General features: G+C 42.9%; 1 protein-coding gene across 2 annotated transcripts in view; it reads right to left on the bottom strand.

The window, feature by feature from the left end:
* The window catches only part of EPAS1 (endothelial PAS domain protein 1), a 191,575-nt gene that overhangs the window by 60,062 nt on the left and 104,591 nt on the right, over positions 1-26,922 (bottom strand). For both annotated transcript variants that reach the window (XM_061625432.1, XM_061625431.1), the window contains exons 3-6: positions 11,118-11,269; positions 9,131-9,215; positions 7,410-7,522; positions 7,111-7,313 (exon numbers count right to left, since the gene is read on the bottom strand). In XM_061625432.1, coding sequence (XP_061481416.1) covers positions 7,111-7,313; positions 7,410-7,522; positions 9,131-9,215; positions 11,118-11,269 — 553 coding nt within the window. The remainder of the gene's footprint in view (positions 1-7,110; positions 7,314-7,409; positions 7,523-9,130; positions 9,216-11,117; positions 11,270-26,922) is intronic.

Genomic DNA, 26,922 nt, shown 5'->3' with positions numbered 1-26,922 from the left:
CCCCTGCACAAGGAAGAAAGTGTGCCATTTTGGTAAGTAGATCCACCACTACTAAGATGGCTGTCATTCCTTGGGACTTGGGTAGATCAGTTATAAAATCCATGGAGAGGTTCTTCCAGGGTTCGTGTGGGACAGGCAACGGTTGTAACAGTCCTGCTGGTGTCCCTGTTTGTGTTTTTGGCCGCAGACAGACAGAGCAGGACTTTACATAACTCTCAATATCCCGACGCATTTTAGGCCACCAGAAGTCCTTGGCCACGTTCTGAATGGTCTTGTAAATCCCAAAGTGTCCCACTGTGATGGAATCATGACACTGGCGTAGGATTCTGAGCCTTAATTCCCCTTCTGGCACATATCTGGCGGTTTTGAACCATAACAGTCCATTTCTCCAGTGAAAGGTTACTTCTGAGTCTTGACCTTGTCCCGTCTCCTGCTGATATTTTAGCATGTCTGCATCTTCTTGTTGTGCCTTTTTGAGTTCCTCTTCCCATGAAGGCTGGCATACTCCCAACGTTAATTTCTCTGGCGGGATTACGTACTGAGGCTGGTCCTCGGATTCACTTTCTTTGCATTGTGGCTGTCTGGATAAGGCATCCGCTCTCTGGTTTTTGGCTTGGGCATGGTAAGTAATCTGGAAGTTAAACCTAGTGAAGAACTGGGACCATCTTATCTGTCTCTGGTTCAGCTTTCTGGCTGTTTGGAGGCTTTCAAGATTCTTGTGGTCGGAGCGCACTTCAATTCGATGAGAGGTCCCCTCTAGGTATTGTCTCCAGTTTTCAAAAGAGTCCTTGATGGCCAGCAGCTCCTTCTCCCAAACTGTGTAGTTCTTCTCTGCAGGCTTTAACTTCCGAGAGAAGTACGCACAGGGGTGCAGCTCCTTCCCTTCTTGGTCTAATTGTAGCAGGACCCCCCCGATGGCAAAATCTGAAGCATCTGCTTCCACTACGAAAGGGCGGTTCGGATCAGCAAAGCGCAGAATGGGCTCAGTAGCAAACCTTCTCTTCAGCTCCTCAAAGGCCTCGGTGGCGTTCTCTGTCCATTGAAACTTCTTCTTCCCCCTTAAACAGTCAGTCAGAGGAGCTGTTAATTTGGAAAACCCTGGAATGAACTTTCTCTAATAATTGGCAAACCCCAAAAACCGTTGTACATCCTTTTTGGTGACAGGTTGGCCCCAGTCCAATATGCAGCTTACTTTCCCTGGGTCCATCTCCACGCCTTCCGCTGAGATTCGATATCCAAGGAAGTCTAGAGACTTGAGGTCAAATCCACATTTCTCTAATTTAGCATACAGGTGATTTTCTCTCAGTCTCTTCAACACCGTCTTCACATGCTGGTCGTGGTCTTCCTGGTTCTTTGAGAACACCAGGATATCATCTAAGTAACAGATTACATACGTGTCCAACAAGTCTCTAAACACGTCGTTCATGAATTTTTGAAAAATTCCTGCACTTCCACAAAGCCCGAACAGCATGACCAGGTATTCATACTGTCCGTAAGCGGTCAAGAATCCTGTTTTCCATTCATCTCCCTCCTTCATTCTGATCAGATTGTACGCTCCTCTCAAATCCAACTTCGTGAAGATTTTTGCAGAGCGCAGTCGGTACAGCAACTCTGAGATCAGGGGCAGCGGGTAGCTGTTGGGGATGGTGATCTGGTTCAATGCGCGATAGTCGTTACAGGGTCTGAGTTCCCCCCCCTTCTTTTTCACAGACAATAGTGGCGCTCCAGCAGGGGATTGTGAGGGGCGTATGAATCCTCGCCTCAGGTTTTTATCCAGGAATTCCTTCAGGGCCTCCCTCTCATTCTCTGTGAGAGAGTAGATTCTCCCCGATGGGATGCTGGCTCCTGGCACTAGGTCAATTGCACAGTCGTAAGGGCGGTGGGGGGGTAAAGTCTCTGCCTCTTTTTCATCAAACACATCTTTGAATTCTTCATACTTTGGCGGCAGGGTCACTTGCTCGATCTCTTGCACTGCCCCCGCTAAGGTGTTCTTGATTCCTTCAGGTTGACAGTTCTCCTGGCAATACTGTGAGGTGAACCACACCACCGCCTCCTTCCAACTTATTTTGGGTTCATACTTTGCTAGCCAGGGCATTCCCAGAATCACCTCAAAGTTTGAGAGATCTGACACGTATAGCGAAATGAACTCTTCGTGTCCAGGGATTTGAAGTTTCACTTCCTCCGTGGCTTGTGTCACCCCTCCTGACTTCAGGGGTCTCCCATCGATAGTCTCCACAGCTAGGGGAGCGTCCAGTTTCCACCGGGAAATTCCATGACGCTTGACTAACTTTGCATCAATAAAATTTGTGGAGGCTCCACTGTCAATTAAGGCAGTGGAATTAAACACCACTCCTCTGGAAGTTGTAATCCGAATAGGCAAGACCAACACCCCCTTTGAGGGAGGTTGGATCGTTGGGGGGCCTTTCTACAACGCTGCCCCCAGTCCACCGGCCTGCACGTGGACTGGGTGTTCTAGTTTCCCGACGGCTCGGCTTTCCCCCCTTTCAGTCCACAGTCTCTGGCCACATGGCCCGGCTTTGAACAATAAAAGCATAAACGTTCCCGGCGTCGTCTTTCCTTTTCTTCTTCTGACAGTCTTGGCCTAGCCCCTCCCTGTCCCTCAGTTGCATTACCTGCCATCCCTGCAGTGGGAAGGGTCTTGTTGCGGGATGCCGAGGCTGAGTATCTCGGGACCTCCTGCTTCCTTTCCAGGCGCCTTCCTTCCATCCGGTGATCTATCTGTAGGCATAGCCGGATGAGCCCTGGTAGGTCAGCGGGGGGGGGGAGGTCCTGGCCAACTCATCCAGGATTTCAGCATTTAATCCACTCCGGTACATAAACATCAGGGTGGCGTCATTGTAACCAGTTTCCTGGGACAGAATTTTAAAAGCGTTAGTGTACTCGGAAACAGTCCCTTTAGCTTGCTTCAGAGCGCCTAGTTGCCGCGCTACTGTTTCAGCCCTTTGCGGGTCTTGAAACATCTCGGTCATCTCCTGTATAAATCCTCTGTACCTTCCTAAGACAGTATCCTTTCTCACGAGATATGGAGTCACCCATTTTGCAGCTTCTCCCTCCAGGAGGCTAATCACGAAAGCTACTTTAGCCCCATCGTCTGGAAATTCCGTGTGCCTGACATCCAGATATAACTCACATTGAGCCACGAAGGTTGCCAACTGATCACTTTGTCCCGCGTATTTTGGGGGCAATCCAATGGGAACCTTTACTACGGCAGCTGGAGGGGCTGTTCGCATCTGGTCTATCGTGGCCTTCAAGGTTTGATTATCCGTCTTCAGCGCCTTGACTGCTGCTAGCAGCGCTTGAACATCCGTCTGCAAATCAGCTACCTTAGTCCTCAAGAGTTCCACTTCTTCCGTCTCAGAAGTGGGGTTCGTCCCCCCTGCTGCTCCCTTTGACATCTTGTCCCAGTCAAGTGAAGAGAGCGTTGAGGGTGATTTAGGTGGCTCTGTCAAGCTGTCAGGCCCAGGATGTGACTCAGGAACCAGACCAACGGCTGTAGTTAATTCGTGTTTTATTAGGGTAATGTCCAAACAAAGACTGCGTTTTCTCATGAAGCAATACAGGGATACAGGTCCTGCGGCATTGGGAGAAAGTTGACAGAGCAAGGGACTTCTTCCCGCCTGTTCTTTAAGAAGGGGCCAAACGGGCGCGCAATCTTTTGCTCCTCCTTAACTGCCCCTCAGGTACTGCCCGCCTTCCCCCCCTTCTCTCCTGTCTTTTCAGCTGTCTGCGTGTGCGCGGTGAGGGGGGAAGCATCACCCCCTCCTCTTCTGAAGTTTCCGATTCCAGGATGGGGGATAGGGGAGGGGCTGATGGTAAACTGCCTCCCCGCTTTTCGGCTGTGAGCAGCCCTCCCTCTTTCCCCTCTTGCTCTGAGCCTGAAAGAGGGGGAGGCGTGAGAATGTCCAGGGAGGGCTCAGGCTCCCCGTTGCTAAGCGACCTTATCACTGGTAGTTCCTCTGTTTCGTCTTCGCTCCAAAGGAGGGAAGTTCCTCCCCCTTCCCTCTGCCATCCATCCGAATACTCTTCTCCCAACTCTCCGGGATCCAGCTCCCCGGGATTGGGACCCCAGCTCTGCCTTCCGACAATGTAGAACAGAGCACATCTGATCAAGTGCAGAATGCCTCCAGCACTACCCCTGCTCTCAAGTCTTTTGGACCGGAGTGGGTTTAAGTGTCAGAGCATCTAGGGAGAGTTGAGCTCCAGAACTTCTCTTTTTGTTTATAAATTAAGCTCTGCTAAGGAACATTATTGTTTGTACAGCTGCATTAACTTTACCACCTCTTCTACAAAGACAAAACACAATAGTATTCACATGCAGTATTTGCTAGCACAGGGAGAAGGGGATGATATAGCAAGAATTTGCTCTTTTTCACAAACAAAACAAGACAAAAAAGACACACACATCAAATATTTTTTGAAGGGCTATGTGATGTTCCTATATTAATGTATATATGGTAAGTGTTGGTTGTTTAGAAGATATATGGTAAGTAGTGAAAGAGGAGGGGGAGTGAATGGGCAGTAGAATGCTAGATGATTGGCTGAGTGTTTAAAATGGCTGAACGTATAAAAGGAAGAGTGAGAGTGGAATCAGGGGGGGAGAAGAGAACTGAGTGGGTTGCTTGGTGGGGTTTAGAGAGTTGTTTGACAGGAGAGAGTGGAGAAGGAGGGAGGTGGAGTTCGGATTAGTATTGAGTAAAACCATATGCTTATGTGCTTTAAGAAAAAATCTTGTTAATCTTGTTAGCTTTGTTATCTTTAATAAATACTTAATTTAGTTTACCAAAGGCCTGATCCTTGACTGGGGTTTCACAGACCAGAAGGGAGGGTAAGGTAATGACCAAGGCTGAAGGGGAACTGTAACAAATGGTGGCAGCGGTGAAGAGAATAACAATACCAGTATTCAGAGTCTCTGGGAATACTAGTATTGGGACGTTACTGGTGGTTGCCTAGCAGGGGGATCTGTTGAGATCTGTGCTAGAGCGGGGAGAGAAACCATAAGAGAGAGCGGTCCGGACTGGTGGAGTCCCTGGTGGTGCCTAGTGACAGGCAGTAGCCACGCGCAGGTAGGAACCTGACAGGGAGAGCCAGGGAAGGACGCCTCACAGGCTACGATCAAACACTCTTAGAATTACTTCCTTATAACTGCTGCTGCTGATTTTGCCATGAACGTCTCGTTTACACCACTTCTGGAAAAATACCTCTGCTTCTCAAGTTCAAGGCTGAATGTGAAAGACCTTGTATTATATAAAACTTAGTAAGCTAATGTACTATCAACTTACTTGTTTCTTTTTGGACCCGGCAGAAAGGGTAAGACACAACTCACTAATCAACCCAAACTGGTTAAACACACACCTGCTACCACCAAATCCAGGGCAATTCTAGGGCTGTGAGCCTGCTCCTTCAGGATGAATGTGGCCTTGTGCTGAACTGGAAATTCCTCTGCCTCCAAGCTTCTAGACCTGTAGGCTTGTTGGGATTTGGGTTCAATTAGAAATAACCTGAAAAGGGTTGCATAAGTGGCTCCTGTCAAGTCCTGCTTGGGTCTGTGGAGGAATTATTGTCCTGTTCCTTGCAAGAGTAACTTCCTACCCAATATAGAGTGCCATAAAAGCCTTCTTCAGGCATTCAAAGTGAACACATGAAAAATCACAGAATCATAGAAGAGTAGAGTTGGAAGGGGCCTATAAGGCCATTGAAGCCAACTCTCTGCTGAATGCGGTAATCCAAATTAAAGCATACTCGACAGGTGGCTGCCTCCAGTTGCCTCTTGAATGCCTCCAGTGTTGGAGAGTCCACCACCTCCCTAGGTAATGGTTCCATTGTCTTATCGCTCTAACAGGAAGTTTTTTCTGATGTTCAGCCAAAATCTGTCTTCCTATAACTTGAGCCCATTATTCCATGTCTTTCACTCTGGGATGATTGAGAAGAGGTCCTGGCCCTCCTCTGTTTGACAATATTTCAAGTACTTGAAGAGTGCTATCATCTCTTCCCTCAGTCTTCTCTTCTCAAGGCTAAATATGCCCAGTTATTTCAGTCTCTCCTCATAGGGTTTTGTTTCCAGTCCCCTGATCATCCTTGTTGACCTCCTCTGAATCCATTTCAGTTTGTCTGCATCCTTCTTAAAATGTGGTGTCCAGAACTGGGCACAGTACTCAAGATAAGGCCTAACAAGTGCTGAAAGAGAAGAACTAGAACTTCACATGATTTGGAAACTATGCTTCTGTTAATGCAGCCTAAAATAGCATTTGTCTTTTTTGCAGCCACATCGTACTCTTAGCAACCATCTCAAGATCCTTCTCATATATAGTATTGTTGAGCCAAGTATCTCCCATCTTATAACTGTGCATTTGGTTTCTTTTTCCTAGGTGTAGAACTTTGCCCTTATCCCTGTTAGATTTCATTCTGTTGTTTTCAGCCCAATGCTCTAGCCTATCAAGATCTCTTTGAAGGTAGTGGGGTCCTTGTCCTCACAGGGAGAAGGTATGAAAGGGGCTTGTAACCATGTACAGCTGGTTATTAGGGTTCAGCTGCATGACCAAGCAGAAGTTTCTAAGTATTTTCATCTTGGCGTGCGTAGAAGCCCCCTTCAGATTATTCTGCTCAATGCGGGAAGGTCAGAGCAGATCACGCAGGATAGGAATATTGGGGTGGGGCACACATCCTTATGCCCCTACACCTCTCCATGTCATTTGAATGCCAAAATGGGGCTAATATGATAATGTTCTACAGTGTAGGGCTCTCCAAAAGGGAAGAACAGTATAGTGCTTATGTTGTGGCATCCAAGACTGGAGAAAAAATATTTTGAATTTCAGTAGTCAGCTTCAAATGTTTAGCAGCTAGCTCTGAACAGAAATGGGGATACGTTTAAATTCTTTTGCATCATCACCATCATTTTTAAGAGTTTCATTTGCTATGTTTTTTTTCAGGCCTGGTGGAACCCATTTCCCTTTTGAGCAATACATTTTCTTTGCCTCAATTACTGCACTTTGCTCCAGCATCTTTTTAAAGGAGGGTACCTCCCAATTTATCACACTGAAGATGCACTGTGCTGCTTATGTTACATTATGAGCTAATGGCTGATCCTTTTACCTGTCATCACAATAGGTGAATTTCATGTCCATGCTATGACGGCTCAGGTACATCTTACTGTCCAGTGGGATGTCAGTATTGGAAGGGTGTTGAATAGGTTCACACATTAATATAAGGCAAGACAAGAGAGGCTCCTTGTAGCCACAGAGAGCATGAGGAGGGCACGTATTATAGACCTTAAGTTGTCCAGTGCAGTGTAAAACCTGAAACATGAAGAGGTGAACTGTGTTAATACAGGGTGTTTTTTTAAAAGGAAGTAGATTGAATCTTTCTAACAATGTAAGTAAAAAAAAAAATACCTTCCATGTAGCAGATTTGAGATTTACAGTTCTGCCTCTGTTGGTAACAGTACATTTCATTCTCATGAAGAAGTCACGCTCCATGGACATCTCTTTATTTTTTTTCCCAAAGCCTGGACCGAAGAAAAATGCGGACAAGGTTTTTTCTACACCTTGAAAGTTACTCTCTGCTTTAAAACTCTCTCTCTCTTTGATCTGGGAGTGTGTATCATTATCTGGTGAAACTATCTCCTCCAGTACCATTCGCTTAATCTAAGAACATTTTGGGTGGGTTCGGCCAGCAATGTTATTCTCATGACAACTGAAATTTATCACATGATAAGCTAGTCATTTCATCACATGATGCAGTGAGATGGTCACATTACTTCTTTTTTAAAAAAATCAGCCTTCAATGAGAAGAATGCTCAGAAGTGAAGAGACAATCACTTTGTCCATGGGTTAATAAATTATGAGATCCACGCTGTGGCTGCTGTAATCTATCGTTTCTGATTACTCTACAAACATTCTGATTGCTAAATCAGGCAATTATCATCTCCCCAGGACAGCTATCTGTCAACAATGCTGCACCAGAAGACTAGCCAGTTGCATTCAAAAGCAGAACTGGGGAACCTGTGCCCCCTGCAAGATGTCGTTGGCCTCCCAGCTCCTATCAGCCCCAGTCAACATAGCCAGTGGTTAGGGATTACAGGAACTGTAGTCCAGCAACAGCTGCAGGGCTGCAGATGTCCCACCCTGGTGCCCTCCAGATGCTTTGAAATACAACCCCCATAATCTCTGACCACTGGCCATGCTGGCTGGGGTGGATGGGAATTGCAGCCCCAAACATCTGGAGGACACCAGGCTGGAGAAAGCAATTATTACTCCATGTACTCTGAAAGACCACAGTCTATTACTTAGATGTCAGGACTAAGATCAGGAGCTAAGATCAGGAGCAGACAGTGGACTCATGCACTCCCTTCTCCAGTTCCATTCATTGTGGGGAGATGCTAACACCTTAACTGGGGAATCCCATGTCATTCTGAATACAGAATCTCCCAGACCTTATTAGGCAGATCCTGCTAGAAGAGTGGGATCCATTTTCTGGCACAGTTGCTGACATACCCTTGCACCGGGGGGGGGATGGGAGAGTGAACATGTGAGCCCCAAAACTCCTCCCAGTCTCTCCTAGGGTTAACATTCGAGGGCCAAGTAACAACTGAATAGGCACTAGCAAACACTTACTAGAAAGGAAATGAAACAATTTCCTGGTTACAGTAAATTCCCCAGCCATAGGTCATTTGGAAGTTCAGCCAGGCTAAGTACTTTGGGAGAGACACAACCCTTTCTATCATTTATTTAGTTAGTTAATTGCCTTATGCTAAAACAAGTCTCAAGGAGACTCAGAGCAGAAAATAAATACAAAACATATATAAAAAATCACTTTAAAAATTAAAAGAGAATAGAACACTAAAAATGATCATAGACAATCCCCACTACCACCATTAAATGATCACCATAAACAGCTGACTAAAATTATTAAGGCAGAAAAGCAATGAAATACCCGGGAGGAGAGGAAAGGCACTCAAAATATATTAATGTTGGTGTAAGGCAAGTCTCCTTGGGGACAGCATTCCATAAATCATGCATAAAGTGCATTGCAAGAGCATCTTCGTATGATGATGATGATGATGATGATATTATTATTATTATTATTATTATTATTATTATTATTATTAATTTACCATTTTTCAAACTCAGGTTTTCTCGAATTTCTTCATGATCACATGGGTGAGTGAAGTCAAAAATGCTGTGCCCGGTCAGCTCCACCTGGTTGGCCATCAAAATAAAGATATACAAAAATCAGAGGGAAAATGAATTTACACTAGGAACATATTTTAGACATTGCCAAATTTACATCCTATCCTTCCCAAAATAGACCACATGGCAGCAAGTCTGTTTTTCTGATAGGTGTTTTTCATCCTTCACAGGCTTTGAAGAGCATTTTATATAGGAAATAACTTTTCATTGTAAATGCACACTCTAGCCATTATTGTAACTGTATTGTTTAATACGTATTTAGATTTCTTTCCCATTCTACTCTAAGGGGTGATGATAGTTACAGCAATTATCTTTTACTGTTTTATTAGTGACATTTCTTTGTTTAAAACATTTATGAGCCACTTAATATTTTAAAAAACAATTAAAAAGGAGCTGCTGCCATTCCATCGCTCTTTCTCATCTCTTCCCCATCCTGTATTCTAATTCTGATTCAATTCTCTGAGAGCTATCACTTAATCACCAAAATGGAAATAGCCATGCTCAAAATAAAAGTATCAGCAAGTATCAGTTGGGAACCCCAACGTTTACAGAAGAAGAACAACAAAAACTTTAAATGAAGGAAGCCTCCATGCAAAGGGGACTGAACACAATCAGTATCCATGGAATATTGACTGTTGAGAGGAAAAAAACTGAAAACCAGGTGGGAGGGGAAATGGACTACAGTGGCTAAACAAGGAGGACAGAGGAAGAGAGACACAGATATAAAAAGGCTAGAGAAAACCATCTCATTCTGGAAGGGTCATTTTCTGGCTCACACTGAGAAGTTTTTTTAAAAAACCCAAACCAGTCCAATGAAGACTGAGCATGCTCAGTGAGCTGACTGACTATTGGAGAGGTGAATGTCAAACTGGGTGTGAGGGGGAATGGAATGGAGCATCCTGAACAGGGCCACTTCATGGTGCAACATTTTGTTGCAGTGTCCCACCTGTAACATCTAAGGACCTGCTGTCCCTGCCTCTGACCTCCATGCATCCAGCAAGAAGTAGGATGTTATTAACTTCATTTTACAGATGAGAAACTAAGGCTGGGATAAAGAGCAAGCAATTAGCTACAACCACAGAGTATGTCTTATGTCCAAATCTAAGATTCATATTGTAATCTACAGAACTTGTGACCCACAAAGCTGAACACTGTCCACCTGCAATATATTCTGGACTGCTAAAAGCTTGGCAACTCCTGTGTCTAGAGCCTAGAATTGGCAAGCCAAACCAACAGTCCAGCCAGGTCTATTTGAGGCCCCGGTGGACCACAAACTGAGCTGCATTCAGTCTGATGAGTCACAAGTTGTACAGATGAGTTTTATCACTATTAACTATATTGCCAACAATTTGCAAACTAAGCTAACCCAAGTTTCGGGCAGAGGCCTAGAAGACATTGGGCATGAAGCCTAGAGCTTCAATAGATATGAAACCAAACAGAATGATGTACGGACAAATCTCACTTGGATCAGGAACCACATACACAAAACAGATGCTTGCGTATGACAAACAGGCTGATCCCAACCTCCAAACAGGTGATGGATGCTGACAACACTGACCATATCAGCAGCTGAACAGGAAAGTATGCCTGCATGCATATCTCATATTCCACTTTTGTATTGCACTGCTGCACATGTACATTCCTTCACAGGGAGCCCCTGACCTTCACGCTAACCACTTCATAATAGGGTTAAACACCTTACAACCCCTCTAATCCTATAACAGCAAAGGCATAATTCTATTCCTTGGACTAGTGCTTTGGGGGATAACAACGCCCATCACTTTTGACGCTCTGAGATTTACAGGAAGCTTTTGTGAACTCACATTTGACAAACTAGCTCTATCAAGAAGAAAAGGAAGCAGAAGTTATCTCATCCAGCTTGCTATGTGAGATGTGTAGAGAACACCTTACCTGCGTCAAGCCCATATATTTGCTGATGTTCTCTGACAAAAAGATCATGTCTCCATCCTGTGTGATGACAGTGATAAATCCCTCCAAAGCTTTCAGGTACAAATTGTCCATCTGCTGATTGTTCTCAAATTCACTCTCGTTGTCAGCACAGACTACAGGAGTGGGGGAAAAGAAGCAGAACCAAAAGAAAAATGAGAAAGGATGCTTAGTAGTTTGTTATCAAATCATGCTCAAAGTCCACCTCTGATATAAAGTTTATGATTTTCCTTTTACAGTAGAACCTCATTATAACCCAGCTCGCTGTACCGTGGATTCGGATATACCACAGATATGAGGATGCCCCTGAGTACAATTCTGTATACAGCACCACGGTTTTCGTTATAATGTGGAACTCCTATAACATGGGTGCATCCTTTGTCCCCTGACCCCCGCATTATAACGAGGTTCTACTGTATTGGATATATAGGATATACAATTGAAATATAAAGTGGTATAATGATTATAATATTGCAGAAGTTCAGGCAACAAGGCTGCAATCTTACATACACTTACTTGACATAGGAACCTATATACTGAGGCAGACCATTAGTCCATGTAGCTCAATATTGTCTACACTGGCTGGCAACAATTTGAGACAGGAGTATTTCTCAGCTCTACCTAGAGACACCTGGGACCTTTTGGTTTTTACCTACAGCCCTTCCTCACTGAACTCAGTTGGCACTTACTCCCCAGTAAACACAAAGTTGTGTGTTTCTTATAAGAAAATACTTCTTCACACAGTGCATAGGTAAGCTATGAAATTAGCCAGGGCTGTGGAGTTGGTATGTCAAACCTTCGACTCCGACTCCTCTATTTTTCTACTGTCCGACTCTGACTCCGACTTCTTCATAAATGGCAAATGTATATTAATTTTTCTACTGTCTGACTCCAACTCTGACTCCTTCATAAATGGCAAATGTATATTAATGTATTAATATTAATATGAAAATATTAATTTTATTTTGAAGTCGGAATCAGTACATTTCTACCGACTCCAACTCCACCCAAAATTGCTTCTGACTCCGACTCCACCCAAAATTGCTTCCGACTCCGACTCCACGACTCCGACTCCAACTCCACAGCCCTGGAATTAGCTCCCATGAGGCAATGATGGCCACCAACTTGGGACGCTTGAAAAGAGGGATAGACACCTTTATGGGGGACAAGGCTATCAATGGCTACTACCTATGGTGGCTATGTTCTACCTCCACTTTCAGAGGCAGTATACCAGTTTCTGGAAAACAGGGGGGAGTGCTGTTGCACTCAGATCCTACTTGTGTGCTTCCCACAGGCATCCAGCCAGCCAGTGTGAGAACAGGATGCTAAACTAGATGGATCACTGGCCTAATCCAGGAGGCTCTTCTTATGTTCTCAAAGTTGTGCTGGAAATGTAGAAATTTGCCATTACCCAATCTTTCTAGGATACACATGCGAAAGCAGGCGTCTACATATATACAATTAGCTAGAGAAGGAATTCCATGCAGACACGTGCATGCATGGCTCCTGGCCTGATGTAACTGCTAGAGCTGCACATACTGAGTTAGAAAATCAACAACAGTGCTCATTAGGAAGGAGCACAAGGGATAGGATTTCATTGTCCGCACTACACAATCCTTCCAAACAGCTACTCAATGCTAAATGCTATCACTGACTATTTAACCAGGGCTAGACATGAGCATCCCATGCTGCTATAGCAGAACCTTGCTGGATCAGACAAAAGGCTCATCTAGCCCATCATCTTAGTCTGAAAGAAAGAAAGAAAGAAAGAAAGAAAGAAAGAAAGAAAGAAAGAAAGAAAGAAAGAAAGAAAGAAAGAAAGAAAGAAAGAAAGAAAGAATTGCACTGGCAGCCGATTAACTACTGGGCTAAGTTCAAGGTTCTGGTTGTGGTGTACAAAGCCCTATACAGTTTGGGACCAGGATACCTGAAAGATCATCTTACCCCTTATAAACCCAGTCAATCACTGTGCTCTGCAGTGAGGGCCTCCTGCAGATACTATCTTATCAGGAGGTCCATTCTGCACAACATAGGAAGCAGACCTTTAGTGTAGTGACACCTACTCTTTGGAATTCCCTCCCCTTAACTATTAGACAGGTGCCATCTCTGTTATCTTTCTGGCACCTACTGAAGACCTTCCCCTTTCAACAAGCCTTTTAAGTAGAGACCTTGTCCCAGTCTGCATCTGTGTTGGAATTGCTTTTTAAAATGTTTTTAAAGCTTTAAAAAAAAGTTTTAAAAGATGTTTTGTTTTAATATGTTTTTAAAGGTGTTTTGTTTTAATATATTTTAAAGTCTGTTTTTATGATGTTTTAAAGTGTTTATAGTGTTGTTTGCCACCCTGGGCTCCTACTGGGAGGAAGATGGGAATGAATGAATGAATGAATGAATGAACGAAATAAATAAATAAATAAATAAATAAATAAATAAAGGGAAGCCCATAAAGAGAAGATGAACTTAACATCACTTACAACTCATGATCCCCAGCAACTGGCATCTAGAGGTTGGTACTGCCTCTGACATGGAAAGTAACATCACCATCATGACTATTAGCCATTAATAGCCTTGTTGTTGGTTGTACTGCCTTCAAGTCAATCCTGACTTATGGCGACCCTATGAATAGGGTTTTCATGGTAAGTGGTATTCAGAGGAGGTTTACCATTGCCTTCCTCTGAGGCTGAGAGGCAGTGACTGGCCCAAGGTCACCCAGTGAGCTTCATGGCTGTGTGGGGATTCAAACCCTGGTCTCCCAGGTCATAGTCCAACACCTTAACCCAGCCTTTCCCAACCAGTGTGCCTCCATATGTTGTTGGACCACAACTCCCATTAGCCTCAGCCTGCATTGCCAATGGTCAGGAAAGCTGGGAATTGTGGTCCAACAACATCTGGAGGCACACTGGTTGGGAAAGGCTGCATTAACCACTACACTACACTCTTCCCTAAATTTGTCTGATCCTCTTTAAAAGCCACAGAGGTTGGTGGCCATCACCTGGACAGCAGACTGAGCATGCAGTCAGGTATAGTGCTCACAGTTTCTTACTATAGTGAAATGGATTGCATTTCTTTTAAAATTATAGTAATTGTTTATGAATTTCCATATAAATGAGAACATGCACATTTGATGCAAATGCGTCCTCTTGCTTAGGGATCAGTTTCCACTTTTCTGGCAATGCATTAGAAACCACCCTTGTTTAACAAAACATGCAATTCCACCCGCAGTTCAACTGTTTTTTCTGATAATTGATATTAAGCTGTTGCCATTTTTTTCTGTTTATCTTGCGGTTGTACTTAAAAAAAAGTATGATGCACATGTGTTGGGTCCTACTTGCTGATAACTGCAGATGTGTCACCTCTACACATAACGAGGACAATCACTATGAATGGAAAGAGATTTCTTATGCCTGGTAAAGTTGGAATGAACTGAGGTTGTGATCTAGAGAACTGCATCATTATCTTACCATGCTTAGCTGATCTTTTGATTCATGTTTTATGAACAGCAGCCTTTGTATGCAACACAGCAATCTGATCCTGAAGGGAAAAAAGACCAAAAGTGTTGCTGGGTGCGTCCATAACTTTGAAGAACCAAAAGCATCTCTCTGGGTTGTGGTCAATATGTTTGCACCCAGCAGCCTTTTCTGATGTAATCAAAGCATGGAGGAAGCACACTCTGGGGGTCAGTAAAAGTAAAACAGCCTTGGCCAACCTGGTGCCTTCCAGGCTATGGCTGATGGATGTTGTAGTCCAAAACATCTGTAGGGCACCAGGATGGTGAAGGCTGATGTTAACTATAAAAACAGCTCCACCCATTGATAGAGCATCATAATCCCCCTCACAATGTGTTCAACCTCCACTGTTGGAAAGAGTATGCCTCTGAATGCCAGTTACCTGGAATCACAAGTGATGAGAGTGCTGCTGGACTCAGATTCTGCTTGATAGCCATTGTGAAAACAGAATGCTAGAAATGATGGACCTTTTGGTCTGATCCAGCTGGACTCTTATGTTCTTAGCCAGTGAACTATATTTCACAGTATGCCTGGCCTCTGAACCAAGATTTAAAATCAGCTTCAATATGTGGATCACTATCTGGTAAATGTTATGCACTTCTGCCTGCAGCTGCAACCAACTGTGTCTAAGGAGTGTCTATGTACCTATTACACTACAGAGAGACACAGAACAGGTGGTAGAGTCACCTGTGCAAAAACATCTCCCTGTGTGCTCCAGTCATCACCACTTGGTAGTGGGGATGGGGGGAAAGTTCACTTTGGCTTTAATGCAAACCTACCTAATTTGCACTTCCTGAAACAACACACAGATCAAAACACAGCTATCCTTGGAAATTCACACTTGCATATATAAGGGGAAAGTATGCACAAAATTGCCTGTATTGATGACAATAATGTACAAAAATGCATTATATTATTGAAAGGTGTTTGTCAAAATGTATATATTAGGCAAAATTATATGTAAGTTACATACACGTATGCTAAGATGCTGAGGAATTTTCATGAGGGCTTTTTAAAAAAATGGACAACTGATGCAGAAATGAACTGAAAAATGAGAAACACATTTTAGCATGTGTTTTATACTGTTTAAATTTTTAAATTGTGTTTTAAATTGTTTTTATAAGATCTGTTTTAAATTGTATTTATTTTAATGTTTTCAGTTACTGTAAACCGCCTAGAGAGCTTCGGCTATGGGACGGTATACTAGTATAATAAAATAAATAAATAAATAAATAAAAACTTAGAGAAACCCCAACTGACAGATTTAGCCATCCCTACTTGATTGTATAAATGACCATAGAACAGGAGTTTACACTGGTGCATGAACTGCTACAGACAGCTGTGGATCATGTATTTGCAGCTAAAGTTACTTGAAAGGATCCCAACACCTGCGTTGCTCTGCTACTTTATGACTGCCATCATTTACCTAAAACAAATCCTTTATAGCACAAAGGTCACATAACACAGCAAGCTGCACAACAGGAATAACCTTTCTGCCACTCCAGGTCCCAACTGCACTTGTATTCTCAATTAAACCTATAGTCTAAAAGCAATGTTGGTCACATGCAGAAAGCCCTTTTGTTGCTCCTTCCTGTTTCGGGAGAATAGGTTTACTTTTCCATACAGCTTTGCTCAGAAAAGCTCTTCAGCAGTGGGCTTGAGATAAGATTGAGATAAGATTGCTAAGATGCCTCAGTTGCATCAGGAATGTGCTTAAATAACTGCCAATACCAGAGCTTACTGCTACTTTCGAACACTGCCAATCAACGAAGAGTTGACTATTCACTGCACCATCTTTGTTTTAGCACAGAATGGAAGGATGGGCTGGAACGAGGCACACCTTTGTGGAAAAGCTGTACCTCAGTGGGAGAACACATGCTTTACATGCAGAAGGTCCCAGGCTCAATCCCCACCATGTCTGGATAGGCCTGGGAAAGACTCCTCTCTGAAATCCTGGAGAGCTGCTGCCTGTCACTCTAGAATAGGGGTGGGGAATCTGTGGCCCTCCAGATGTTACTGGATTGCAACTCCGATCAATCCCAGACAGCACAGCCAATAGTTGAAGATGATGGCAGTTTTGTAGTTCAACAGCATCTGGAGGGCCACAGGTTCCCCTCCCCTGGTGTACACATTATTATTGTTATTATTATTATTTTCATCATCGTCATCGCCATCATCACCATCATCAGTTGAATTTATATCCTGCCCATACACCCAAAGGAGTCCAGAATGGCAATCAACAATTTAACAAGAAAAAGTTAAAAATACTAAAAATAGCTAAAAACACTCCAAAACACAATTACAATTAAAACATTTTCAAACACAGTTAAAAACATTCTAACGTACAGTTAAAAACATTATTTCATCAGTGATCTTCAGGTTACCAGAAATATCCCCTTCAGCCATCAAATGCTTGGGTAAACAGGAATGTTTTCAAATTCTTACTGAAAATTGATAATGATGGCAACACACACACCTCACTGGGGAGGGCATTCCACAAACAGGGAGCCACCACTGAAAAGGCCCTGTCACGGGTCAGTGCCAACCAAGCAGTACTCAGCAGCAATACCAACAACAAGGCCTCACCTGCCGACCGTAGGGTCCAAGATACTGGGGGAGGTGCTACATATAAAGATCAATGGTCTGAACCAATATAAGGCAGCTTCCTATATTCCTATTCACAGCCCTATTTCAATAGAAGGCACACATTTATTATTTATTTGTTAAATTTATATCCCCCTCTTCCTCCCAATAGGAGCCCAGGGCGGCAAACAAAAACAGTAAAAACACTACAAAATATCATAAAAGCAGACATTAAAATACATTAAAACAAAACATCTTTTAAAACATATTAAAACAAAATAGTTACTCTCTTGACCTATGCATAACTGGATGCTGTACCATAGCCATGATCTATCCTTGGATAACTTAAAGCCAACTGTCCATAGTATATAGTCTTGTAGCTGCCCCTTGCATCACTGAATGTAAGCAGCAAATGAAAGACTCTAAGTAAGAAAATGCCTTGTTTGTCGCATTGCTCTCTCAAAGAAAGAGCATATATATAACAAAAATTACAAAATGTAATTAAAAATGATTTGGGCACTGTAGAAGTCAATAATAATTGCTTTAAAAGCCTGACCATAGCAAAGCTGAAAGGGCAGTTGAGCTATTTCCTTCTCTGTTAGAGTTTACTGAAGTTCATTACAATGGATCCAGCAGCCACTCAGAAATGCTCAGTCTATTCCTGTGTTCTTCCATCTTTCTAAAGTTTGTCACAGTGCTTTCTTTTCTCCTCTTGTACATCTCTGTTATTACGTATCTCTTCTGCTTTATTTCATAAGAGGCCTTCCACAGAGGTGCATTGACAGCAATGGCAGCTAATGGCTCCATGTCAGTGAGGCAGTGGAATCAGCTCCTTGAAGGTTTGGACTAAAACCTGGAAAGGATTCCACTGTCCCACTGACATGTAACCACCAGCCACCACTGACCGAGAGCTTAAATAAGCTCTTAACAACAGTAAATAACTTGCGTACTACAAGTGGTTGTTTCTGATTATAACTGATTGCCAGTGCACCTAAGATAATAAGAACTGCCGTGCTGGATCAGATCAAAGGTCAATCCAGTTTGGCCCTGAGGACCGGACCAGATGTGATGGTTGGAGACTCAATAGTTTTCTTATACTATGTCTGCCCCATCCACATATAAAGTGGTTTGTGTGTGTGTATTTTACTTTAACATGCAAAGGAGTGTGTTGGAGAAGAGCATTGACTGACACTTAGCATACCCTACCTCTAGAAGCAGCTTGGCAGGTGGGGTGGATCTCTTCTTATGCATGGAGAAGGAGAGGTGAGAAGGTGCATGTGAAGCCCAAGGCTCACTGAAACTCATTCCCTATAATCTAAATTGTGTTTACTGTGCATATAAGGTGCATAATGAACACTGATGGTGATACTATGTCTGCCCCATCCACATATAAAGTGGTTTGTGTGTGTGTATTTTACTTTAACATGCAAAGGAGTGTGTTGGAGAAGAGAATTGACTGACATTTAGCATACCCTACCTCTAGAAGCAGCTTGGCAGGTGGGGTGGATCTGTTATGCTACTGCTATTCCTTACTGAGAGGGAGAGGGGCGAGGTGGCAGAGAAGCCAATGTAATGCAAACATACCAACAGGAGTGTCAAATTGTGTTTGCACCATGCCAACCTCCCCGCCACCTTGCCCTTCTGCAACCTGCTAAGCACACCAAAGCACCTGCCAGGAGCTAGCATAGCAGACCCTCTTATGCCTTAGTGGTAGCGCTGGCCACTTTTCCTACTTCTGATATTGGAGCAAAGAACAGAGAAAAGTGGCTGGGGAAGCAGATCACAGGGGGAGGGCAAGATGTTGGAGGGGAAAGGCTTTGTTCCCTCTCCTATGCACTCCTTTGACATATCAAAATAAGAACCCATCACTCTCACTTTCTATATGAATAGGGCTGACTAATGAACAATGGTAATGTCTGCTTTGGTTCTCAGGCGGCATATATGGGCTTAATCCTGTTATCCTCCTAGCAATCCTGTGAGATCAGTTAGGCTGAGAGAGAGAGAGAGAGAGAGAGAGAGATTGGCTCAAGGACACCCAGTGAGTTTCATGATGTTCATTTTCTATGTGGTGGCATTAACTTCAGGTTACATCTCACGACCAGCCAATCATCTGCCATATATGGCCATGTGTCACAGCTAATTATACCACATCTCTAAAATCAGTTGAAAATCTGGACAGGGATTCATAAATCTACTTGCCATTGGCAAGCATAGGGCAGTATTCAATGCTAGTCCTACTCAAAGTAGACCCAATGAAGTTAATAGACATGAATACAACCCATATTTTGTTTGGGCAAAGTCCACCCCCTTCACCCTATGCAGGAGAATGCAGTGGGTCTTCTAGACTTTGTACTGAGCCTTGGCTTAGCACACAGGGGTCATGTTGCCTTCTAAAACTATAATGTTGCTAATAGATAAAATTAAGAAGGGCCATAGCTCACGTTAAGGTAAGTTGATCTGGGTCACTTCTGCAAGAAAAAGCCACTGTCAAATATAACAACAGCAACAGCAGCAGCAGCAACAACTGAGTGGTAGAACATATGCTTTGCATGCAGAAGGTCCCAAGTGCAATCTCCAGCATCTCCAGGTATGGCTGAGAGATTCATGCCTGAAACCCTGGAAAGCAGCTGCCAGTCAGTATCGATGATACTGAGCCAGATGGCCCATTGGTCTCACTCAGTATGGCAGCATCCTATGTTCTTATCTTGTACCTCATCAGTTACGCAGAGTCAGTGAAAAGGGGCAAAAAAAAATCAATGCCCAACTTGGCGTTGCCTTTTTATAGCAAATGCCTAGTGCAATTTTCAAAGAAATGTCTTTTATGCTAAAAATATCTTTTGTAAACAACCTTTGATTGATTCCCACTGTCAGGATGTGCACAGTTCCAAAGGGTTAGAACACGTTTCCGCAGATGCTTGCTCACTTCCTGCCATCCAACTTCTTGGAATGTAGCTGAGGGCTAATAATCAGACTCTCTTTGCAAGAATAAATGGCTCAGGTATGATCCAAATCCAGAACTCCTCGATCCAATGCAAAGAAGCATCAACATTCTTTTGTGTACATTTTTTTTTGTTCAAATAGTGACACTTCAAAATATAAAGATGCCTACAGGCAGTGCTACATGGTGCCACGTAATACTTGTTCCACAGTTGTAAGAAATAAATCTTTTATTGTGGCACCATCTACCCTCTGGAACTCCTGGCCTAATGACATCAGGTAGCTGCTTCTATTATACTCTTTCTGGTGCCTGCTTAAAACATTTTTGTTTAGGCAAGCCTATCCAGACATTAGAGGTTACATGTATTTTAATTAGTTTTTAGCTTACTGTTCATTTTAATCAGTCTTTGAATGTTTTTAAATACCTGTTCTCAACTGTCTTTTATAGATAATTTTAATATGTGTTTTTTTGGGTGAAACTGCTTTGAGATTTAATTAAAATCAAGCACTATATAAATTTTGTTAAATAAATAAAATACTTGCAACAGCAGGATCTGCAGGCCTCCGTGCGCAGTCTTACAACTAGTATTTATTTATGATATTTATAAGTCACTCTTTGACAAAAAGTTCTCATTAATATAAGATTGCCTTTACACTTTAGTAGCCCTGACATAACACCAGATTTCAATGTACATAACCTTAAGTGAATGGGTTTGTAGATTTCATCTTAAAACATAGGAAACAGCTTGTCCTTCCCCTCAAACACTGTAAACAAGTTTTAAGTATGTATAACTGCATTTGTTCATGTTTAGCCTTCCATAACTAATGTTGCATCTACACTATTTATTTAAAGCACTACAAGATCATTTTAAACAGTCATGGCTTCCTCTAAAGAAGTCCCCTAGTTCCCTCACAGAACTACAGTTTCCAGAGTTCCCTGGGAAGAGGGACTGACTGTTAAACAACTCTGGAAAGTGTATCTCTGTGAGGCGATAGGGGTCTCCTAACAATTGCCAGTACTCTTAACAAACTGTAGTTTCCAGGATTCTTTTGGGGAAGCTATGACTGTTTAAAAAAATATAGTAGTGCTTTAAGTGTATAGTGCAGATGAGGCCCTAGTCTCTGTCCCTCCTCTCCCTCTGTTGTTCTCCCTGTTGTCAGTTTAAGAGGTGCCCTACTGGTTCAGAGCAAACCTAGTCCAATATCCCGTTTCCCACACTGGCCAATCAGATACCTTGGGGAGTCCAGAAGCGGGGCATAAAGACAACAGCCCTGTCTCATTGTTGTTCCCCAGCAGTCGACACTCAGAGGCTTACTATGCCTGAAACTAGAAGTGGCTCATAGACATCGGGGCAAGTTTTAATTTTAAATTGTATATTTTACAACAGCTGGTACATGGTCTATTTTTTCCCTATGTAACTCTGTGGCCCTGGAAAAATGTTGTTTAAGTGATGGGGAATGAGCAATGGTGAACCAAAGCTCCTGCGCTTCCTATCCTCTTTCACTTTAGAATAAAGTGAACTTTGAAACTATGGTTTGCTCTAATCAAAGTCAGCTAAAATAAACTAGGATCTTAAACAAACCACAGTTCCCCAAGTTCACATATAACTACAGTTTGTTTGACAGAATTTACAGTTTTTTCTACAGGAAAGGGAAGGTTTTTCACCCTCCTCTTATGCATGGAGAAGGAGAGGTGAGAAGGTGCATGTGAAGCCCAAGGCTCACTGAAACTCATTCCCTATAATCTAAATTGTGTTTACTGTGCATATAAGGTGCATAATGAACACTGATGGTGATATAGTGGGAAATGAATGAATGAATGATATTGACAAAGTTTTAAGCAGTGGCTACAGTTTTCATAAACCAAAAGAGTGCTTTAAGAACATATAACACCCTGATAATTTCAAATTTTCTTGAGGAAACTGTATAATTTCTATTGATCACCCATATAAAAAATGCTTAGAAGCGCAAGATGCTAACAAAATTGGCAGGACTTTGGAAGTTACATAAGCAATGTGATTGGGAGAGTGATATATTTATGTGCAACAAAATGCACTGAATGACCCACGAATAGAGATGGAAAGATCTGTCCATATCAGCTCTCTTCATTTCTCATTTTTCCGATCTGAAATTCAATTCTCCATATTTCTGCAGCAATTTGCGATTTAAATAATTCAGCATAGAAATTCTTCAGCGTTTTAGTGCTAAATTCTCCTAATAAACAGGTTTTATATGCAGGTTTGACTAATTACACATTTTTGCAAGCAATTTATCCTGATATAGTGCATTTGTGTATATTATTTTCACCAATATATTAATTTTATGCACACTTTCCCATAATATATGCATTTTTGTAAACATTGTTTGGTTGAAAAACTTTTGGAAAGTGTGAATTTGATAAATCTGGCTTTAAATGAAAACTGAATCTAATTTCTCCCCCACCCCTATCCATGAGTTATTCTCCTCCACCATCTTTTACAACTCCTTAGATAGAGCATGCTGGGAATAAAACTTTGGAGCATAAGCTGAAACTGCTCAGGACATGATAGTCTCATGTCAGCCTTGGGTACAAACCACAAACCACTGCAAGTAGCATGCAATTAAAGCAGGTTTGGTTAACCTTTGGCCCTCCTGATGTTGCTGGATGACAACTCCCATCATCCCTGATAATTGGCCATGTTGGCTGGGGCTGCTGGGACTTTGAGTCCGACAACTTCTGGAAGGCCACAGGTTAGCTAGCCCTGAGTTAAAGCAACAATCCTAGGCATACTTGAAAGAAATACCCTTAAGCCCAATAGGACTTACTTCCAAGTAAAGATTATTAGGATTGCACTGCATAATGACTTAACGCCACACCAAAGAGCTCAACTGCATAGGAACATAAGAAGCTGCATTATAGTGATCCAGACCATTAGTCCATCTAGCTTCTACCCTGACTGATAGGAGATTTCCAAGGTTTAAGGCAGGGGTCTTTCCCAAGCCTACCTGGAAGCACCAGGGATTGCACCTTTTGTGTGCAAGGTAGGTGCTCTATCACTATGTTCTTTCCCAAGCTCTACCAGTTTGCTCCATATATTGAGTGATTATGTGCTATGTACAGTATTTAACACAAAACTGATCAATGTATTATAGCTAATCATATTGCCACAGCTACCAAGGGCTGGTTGGTGGGAGGAGCACAGAGTGGGAGGGAAACCTGGTCACTCCTCATATTTATATTTTGATTCATGCATAGTCTGTTCCTGTATGTTTACTTGGAATTAAGTCCCACTGCATTGGCAGGCTTACTTGTTCCAAGTGTATGTGCACAGGCTTGCTGTCTTAAAATACATGCAAATTTTAAAAATCACACATTTGTGGTTGTGGAGGCTGAGCCAAACGCAGCCAAGAAAACTCTAGAAGGCAAAAAGAATTTTATTATCCTTCCTTGGAATATGCAGGTTGATCCATAGGTCTGTTACAATATTCTGAATTACAATCAGGGCCATTCTGCCCCCCCCTCCAGTTCCCTACCAACTTTCTGGCTCCAGTGATGGTCTCTCCTGAAACAAGCTCAGACCATCTCCCTTCTTGTCTTCCCTTTTTTGAAAGAGCTTCCTGTCTGTTTCCCACTCTTTCCAATTACTTTTACCGCCTTTAGCCACAGAAATAACCCATCCGTTTCCTCCACCTGCTCAAGAAAATATAAAAGAAGAGAAGGCAGGGGCGGGGGAAGAGGCTAAACTAAACTAAAAAAGTTAAAAGCCTCCCAAGTGTTAGTTTGCTAAGAATGGTCTCCAGGAAAAATGGTCAACACAGCCTTTGTTTGTTTAGTCCAGGATGGAAAGGGTTTGCATCCTCTGGGCCATTGCTCTGCACTTTCTGAAGTTAATAGTCTGCTGCAGGCCAAGCATTGGCCACGTTCAATTGCAACAAAAAGCCACAATCACTGGTTAACCTGAAACCATGGTTTGTTGTTGGCTTGCTGTTGGTGACTTGTTAGGGAGCAACAAACCATGGTATCTGATGTAGATGTGAAGCCAATGCTTTCAGGGAAGGAGTAAAGTGGGAGTAATTGAGCAGCTTGCACCAGCACACAGCTCATTCACTTTAAACCATGAAAAGCCAAAAAGCCTGGCTTATCATTACTTGTGAATTGTCTCCTTGTCTCCTTGTCAACCATGGTTTGCAATCAGAAACCAGCCTTGGGGAACACACCACTCCTCCCTAGCGCAAATCCCACTCCTCCTCACTGACTGATTGATTGTTAAAATTTCTAAATCTCCCAAACAAGCGAAGGGTGTGTAAGGGATTCATTCCAGAGCACAGAATAAGGAAGCAAGGAGAAGCATTTCCAGGACTGTTGTGGGGAAAAAAAAATTTAAATTTAAAAAGCTAAATAAATAAGTAGGATACACAGGCACACCCCATCTTCCTTAGCTACGGATACAGCACTTTTATTTATTTCTATGTAATCTATAAATCAGGGTTGGGGAACTTCAGGTCCAGAGGCCATATGTGGCCCTTCAGGCCACTCTTTCAGGCCTTTGAGACTCTTCCCAGGCCACACACTCTCCTGAGCCACCCCCCCACCAGCTCTGCCTTGCACCTTTCTTTAGTGTTTTTGCCTGGCTGGAGTGTGACCTTGAGTTCTGGTAGTGCTACTTGTTTGCCTGGATGGAGGATAGTGAGGGGTGTGCAAGTACAAAGGTGAAATTCACTGCCCAATTGCTCCCACTGTGCTCCTTCCCTGAAAGCATTGGCTTCACATTACATCTACACCAAGTATCGTGGTTCATTTCTCTGCCCACTTTCACTTCTGGCCGTGTCTGCCACTAGCATGTGGCCCACAGAAGGTTACCCAGAAGACAATGTGGCCCTTGGGATGAAGAAGGTTCCCCCCACTCCTGCTACAGACTTTTCAGTGTCTGGAGTTTTAAGATTTTTTTTGTACTGCTGTGAGCTTGGTTTGATTGTTTGCTGCTGCATTTAGACTTTATTGTTTTACCCTTTAATGTAATTGTTTTACTTTCATGGTAAGCTGCCCAGAGAATTGGTTGCTGCTGCTATTGGGTGAGCTATAAACGTATTAGTCAGTCAGGTGTTTCAACCAGTAAGTCAAAATAGGCAGTAAAAATACAAAATCACAAGCTCCATAAAAGCAGTTATTAAACACACACACACACACGCACACAAGTAAGAATTAACAATCATAGCAGGTCTAAGAGACAGGACAGCATTCAGATATTTTTCCACTTGCTCAGCAATATACTTAGAAGAGTCTTTGAAGAACTTCCAGGAAACCATCTAATAAGAGGCCATATCATGCGTTCTCTATGCCTGTGACAAAAAGCTACAGTAAAAGAGCATGTGAGATATCGCTATAAATGTAGCAATTCTTCCTGCTGGGAGGAAGGGCAGGATATAAATCAAATAATACAATAAATAAATAATAAAAATAAGCTAAATAAAACAGTGCCACTACTGATGGAAGAAAGGGAGCTTCCAGGCACAGTCTTGCCTTAGAGGGTCCCAAGACTGGCCAGAACATTTTGCTGCCTGAGATGAAGGACAAAATGGCATCTCACCCATCATTCAATGTACAGAACCCAACTGGACTGGCAGTTGAATCTTAAGAACAAAAGAAGAGCCTTGCTAGATCACACCAAAGGTCCATCATAGCCCAGCATCCTGTTCTCACAGCGGCCAACCAGATGTCTATCACAAGCCCACAAGCAGGGACCTGGGCGCAACAGCACTCACCCCACTTGTGATTCCTAGGAATTGGTAGTCAGATGCATACTGTCTCTGATTTTGGAGGCACTACACACAACCATGATGACTAGTAGCCATTGGTAGCCTTATCTTCCATGAATTTGTCTGAATCCCTTTTAAAGCCATCCAAGTCGACAGCCATTACTACATCTTGTGGTAGTGAATTTCAGAGTTTAACTACGCACAGTGTGAAATACACGTGCTGTTGGCACTTCTGGAGGGCACACCTCTCCCAATTCTAAACAAGTCTGGTAAGAGAGCATTACTAATTCATGCTTCTTTTTACCGTGCTGGTTTAGAACATCAGACATCACGCTGACTTCAACATGCAATGTTTCAATCCTTCCCTCCTGCAGACTTAAATCTACAGTCATAAAATCACAGGGCTGGAAGGAACCTTAAGAGGACATCCAGCCCAACCACACTGTTATTTTTTAATAGTGTGTTGATATATAACTTGTAAGCTGCTTTGAGAAGCATTTTTTTCCTTGAAAAGCAATCCATGTCCATTAAAAATGTTTTATTCCTTTGGTCAACTGCCAAGTTACTTGGTCATTTCCAGGAGTGGCTAACCTTTGGCCCTCCAGATGTTTGCTGGATGACAACTCCCATCATTCCTGACCATTGGCCATGTGGCTGGGGCTGATGGGAGCTGGGATAGTTAAACTGTAGAGGCCAAAGGTTAACTGTCCCTGGCCTATGCCTTCAAGTAATAGGCCCAGGCATTTAACGAGTGAGCCTTTCCCCAACACCGCACAACTTCATGCTGGATAAAGCCACATCCGTTGAATTTCTCCTTCTCATTCTACCATTAAAGGCGATTTTCAAAAACAAAACAAAAACCCTCCCAAGTACACCATTCAGAAAATAGGAACAGTATTCTACAGCTATTGTTCCAGTTAGCTTCCTGCAAGACTAATCTCAGTCAGGCCAGCAGACCACCAGACCTAAGTCTTCCTTCCCAGCATTCTTGCACAGAGCTGCCTACTGTG

The sequence above is a fragment of the Rhineura floridana genome, chromosome 4 (assembly GCF_030035675.1).
Source record: "Rhineura floridana isolate rRhiFlo1 chromosome 4, rRhiFlo1.hap2, whole genome shotgun sequence".
NCBI lineage: Eukaryota > Metazoa > Chordata > Lepidosauria > Squamata > Rhineuridae > Rhineura > Rhineura floridana.
Note: the sequence above shows the minus strand (reverse complement) of the source record. Positions and strands in the feature narration are given on the sequence as shown.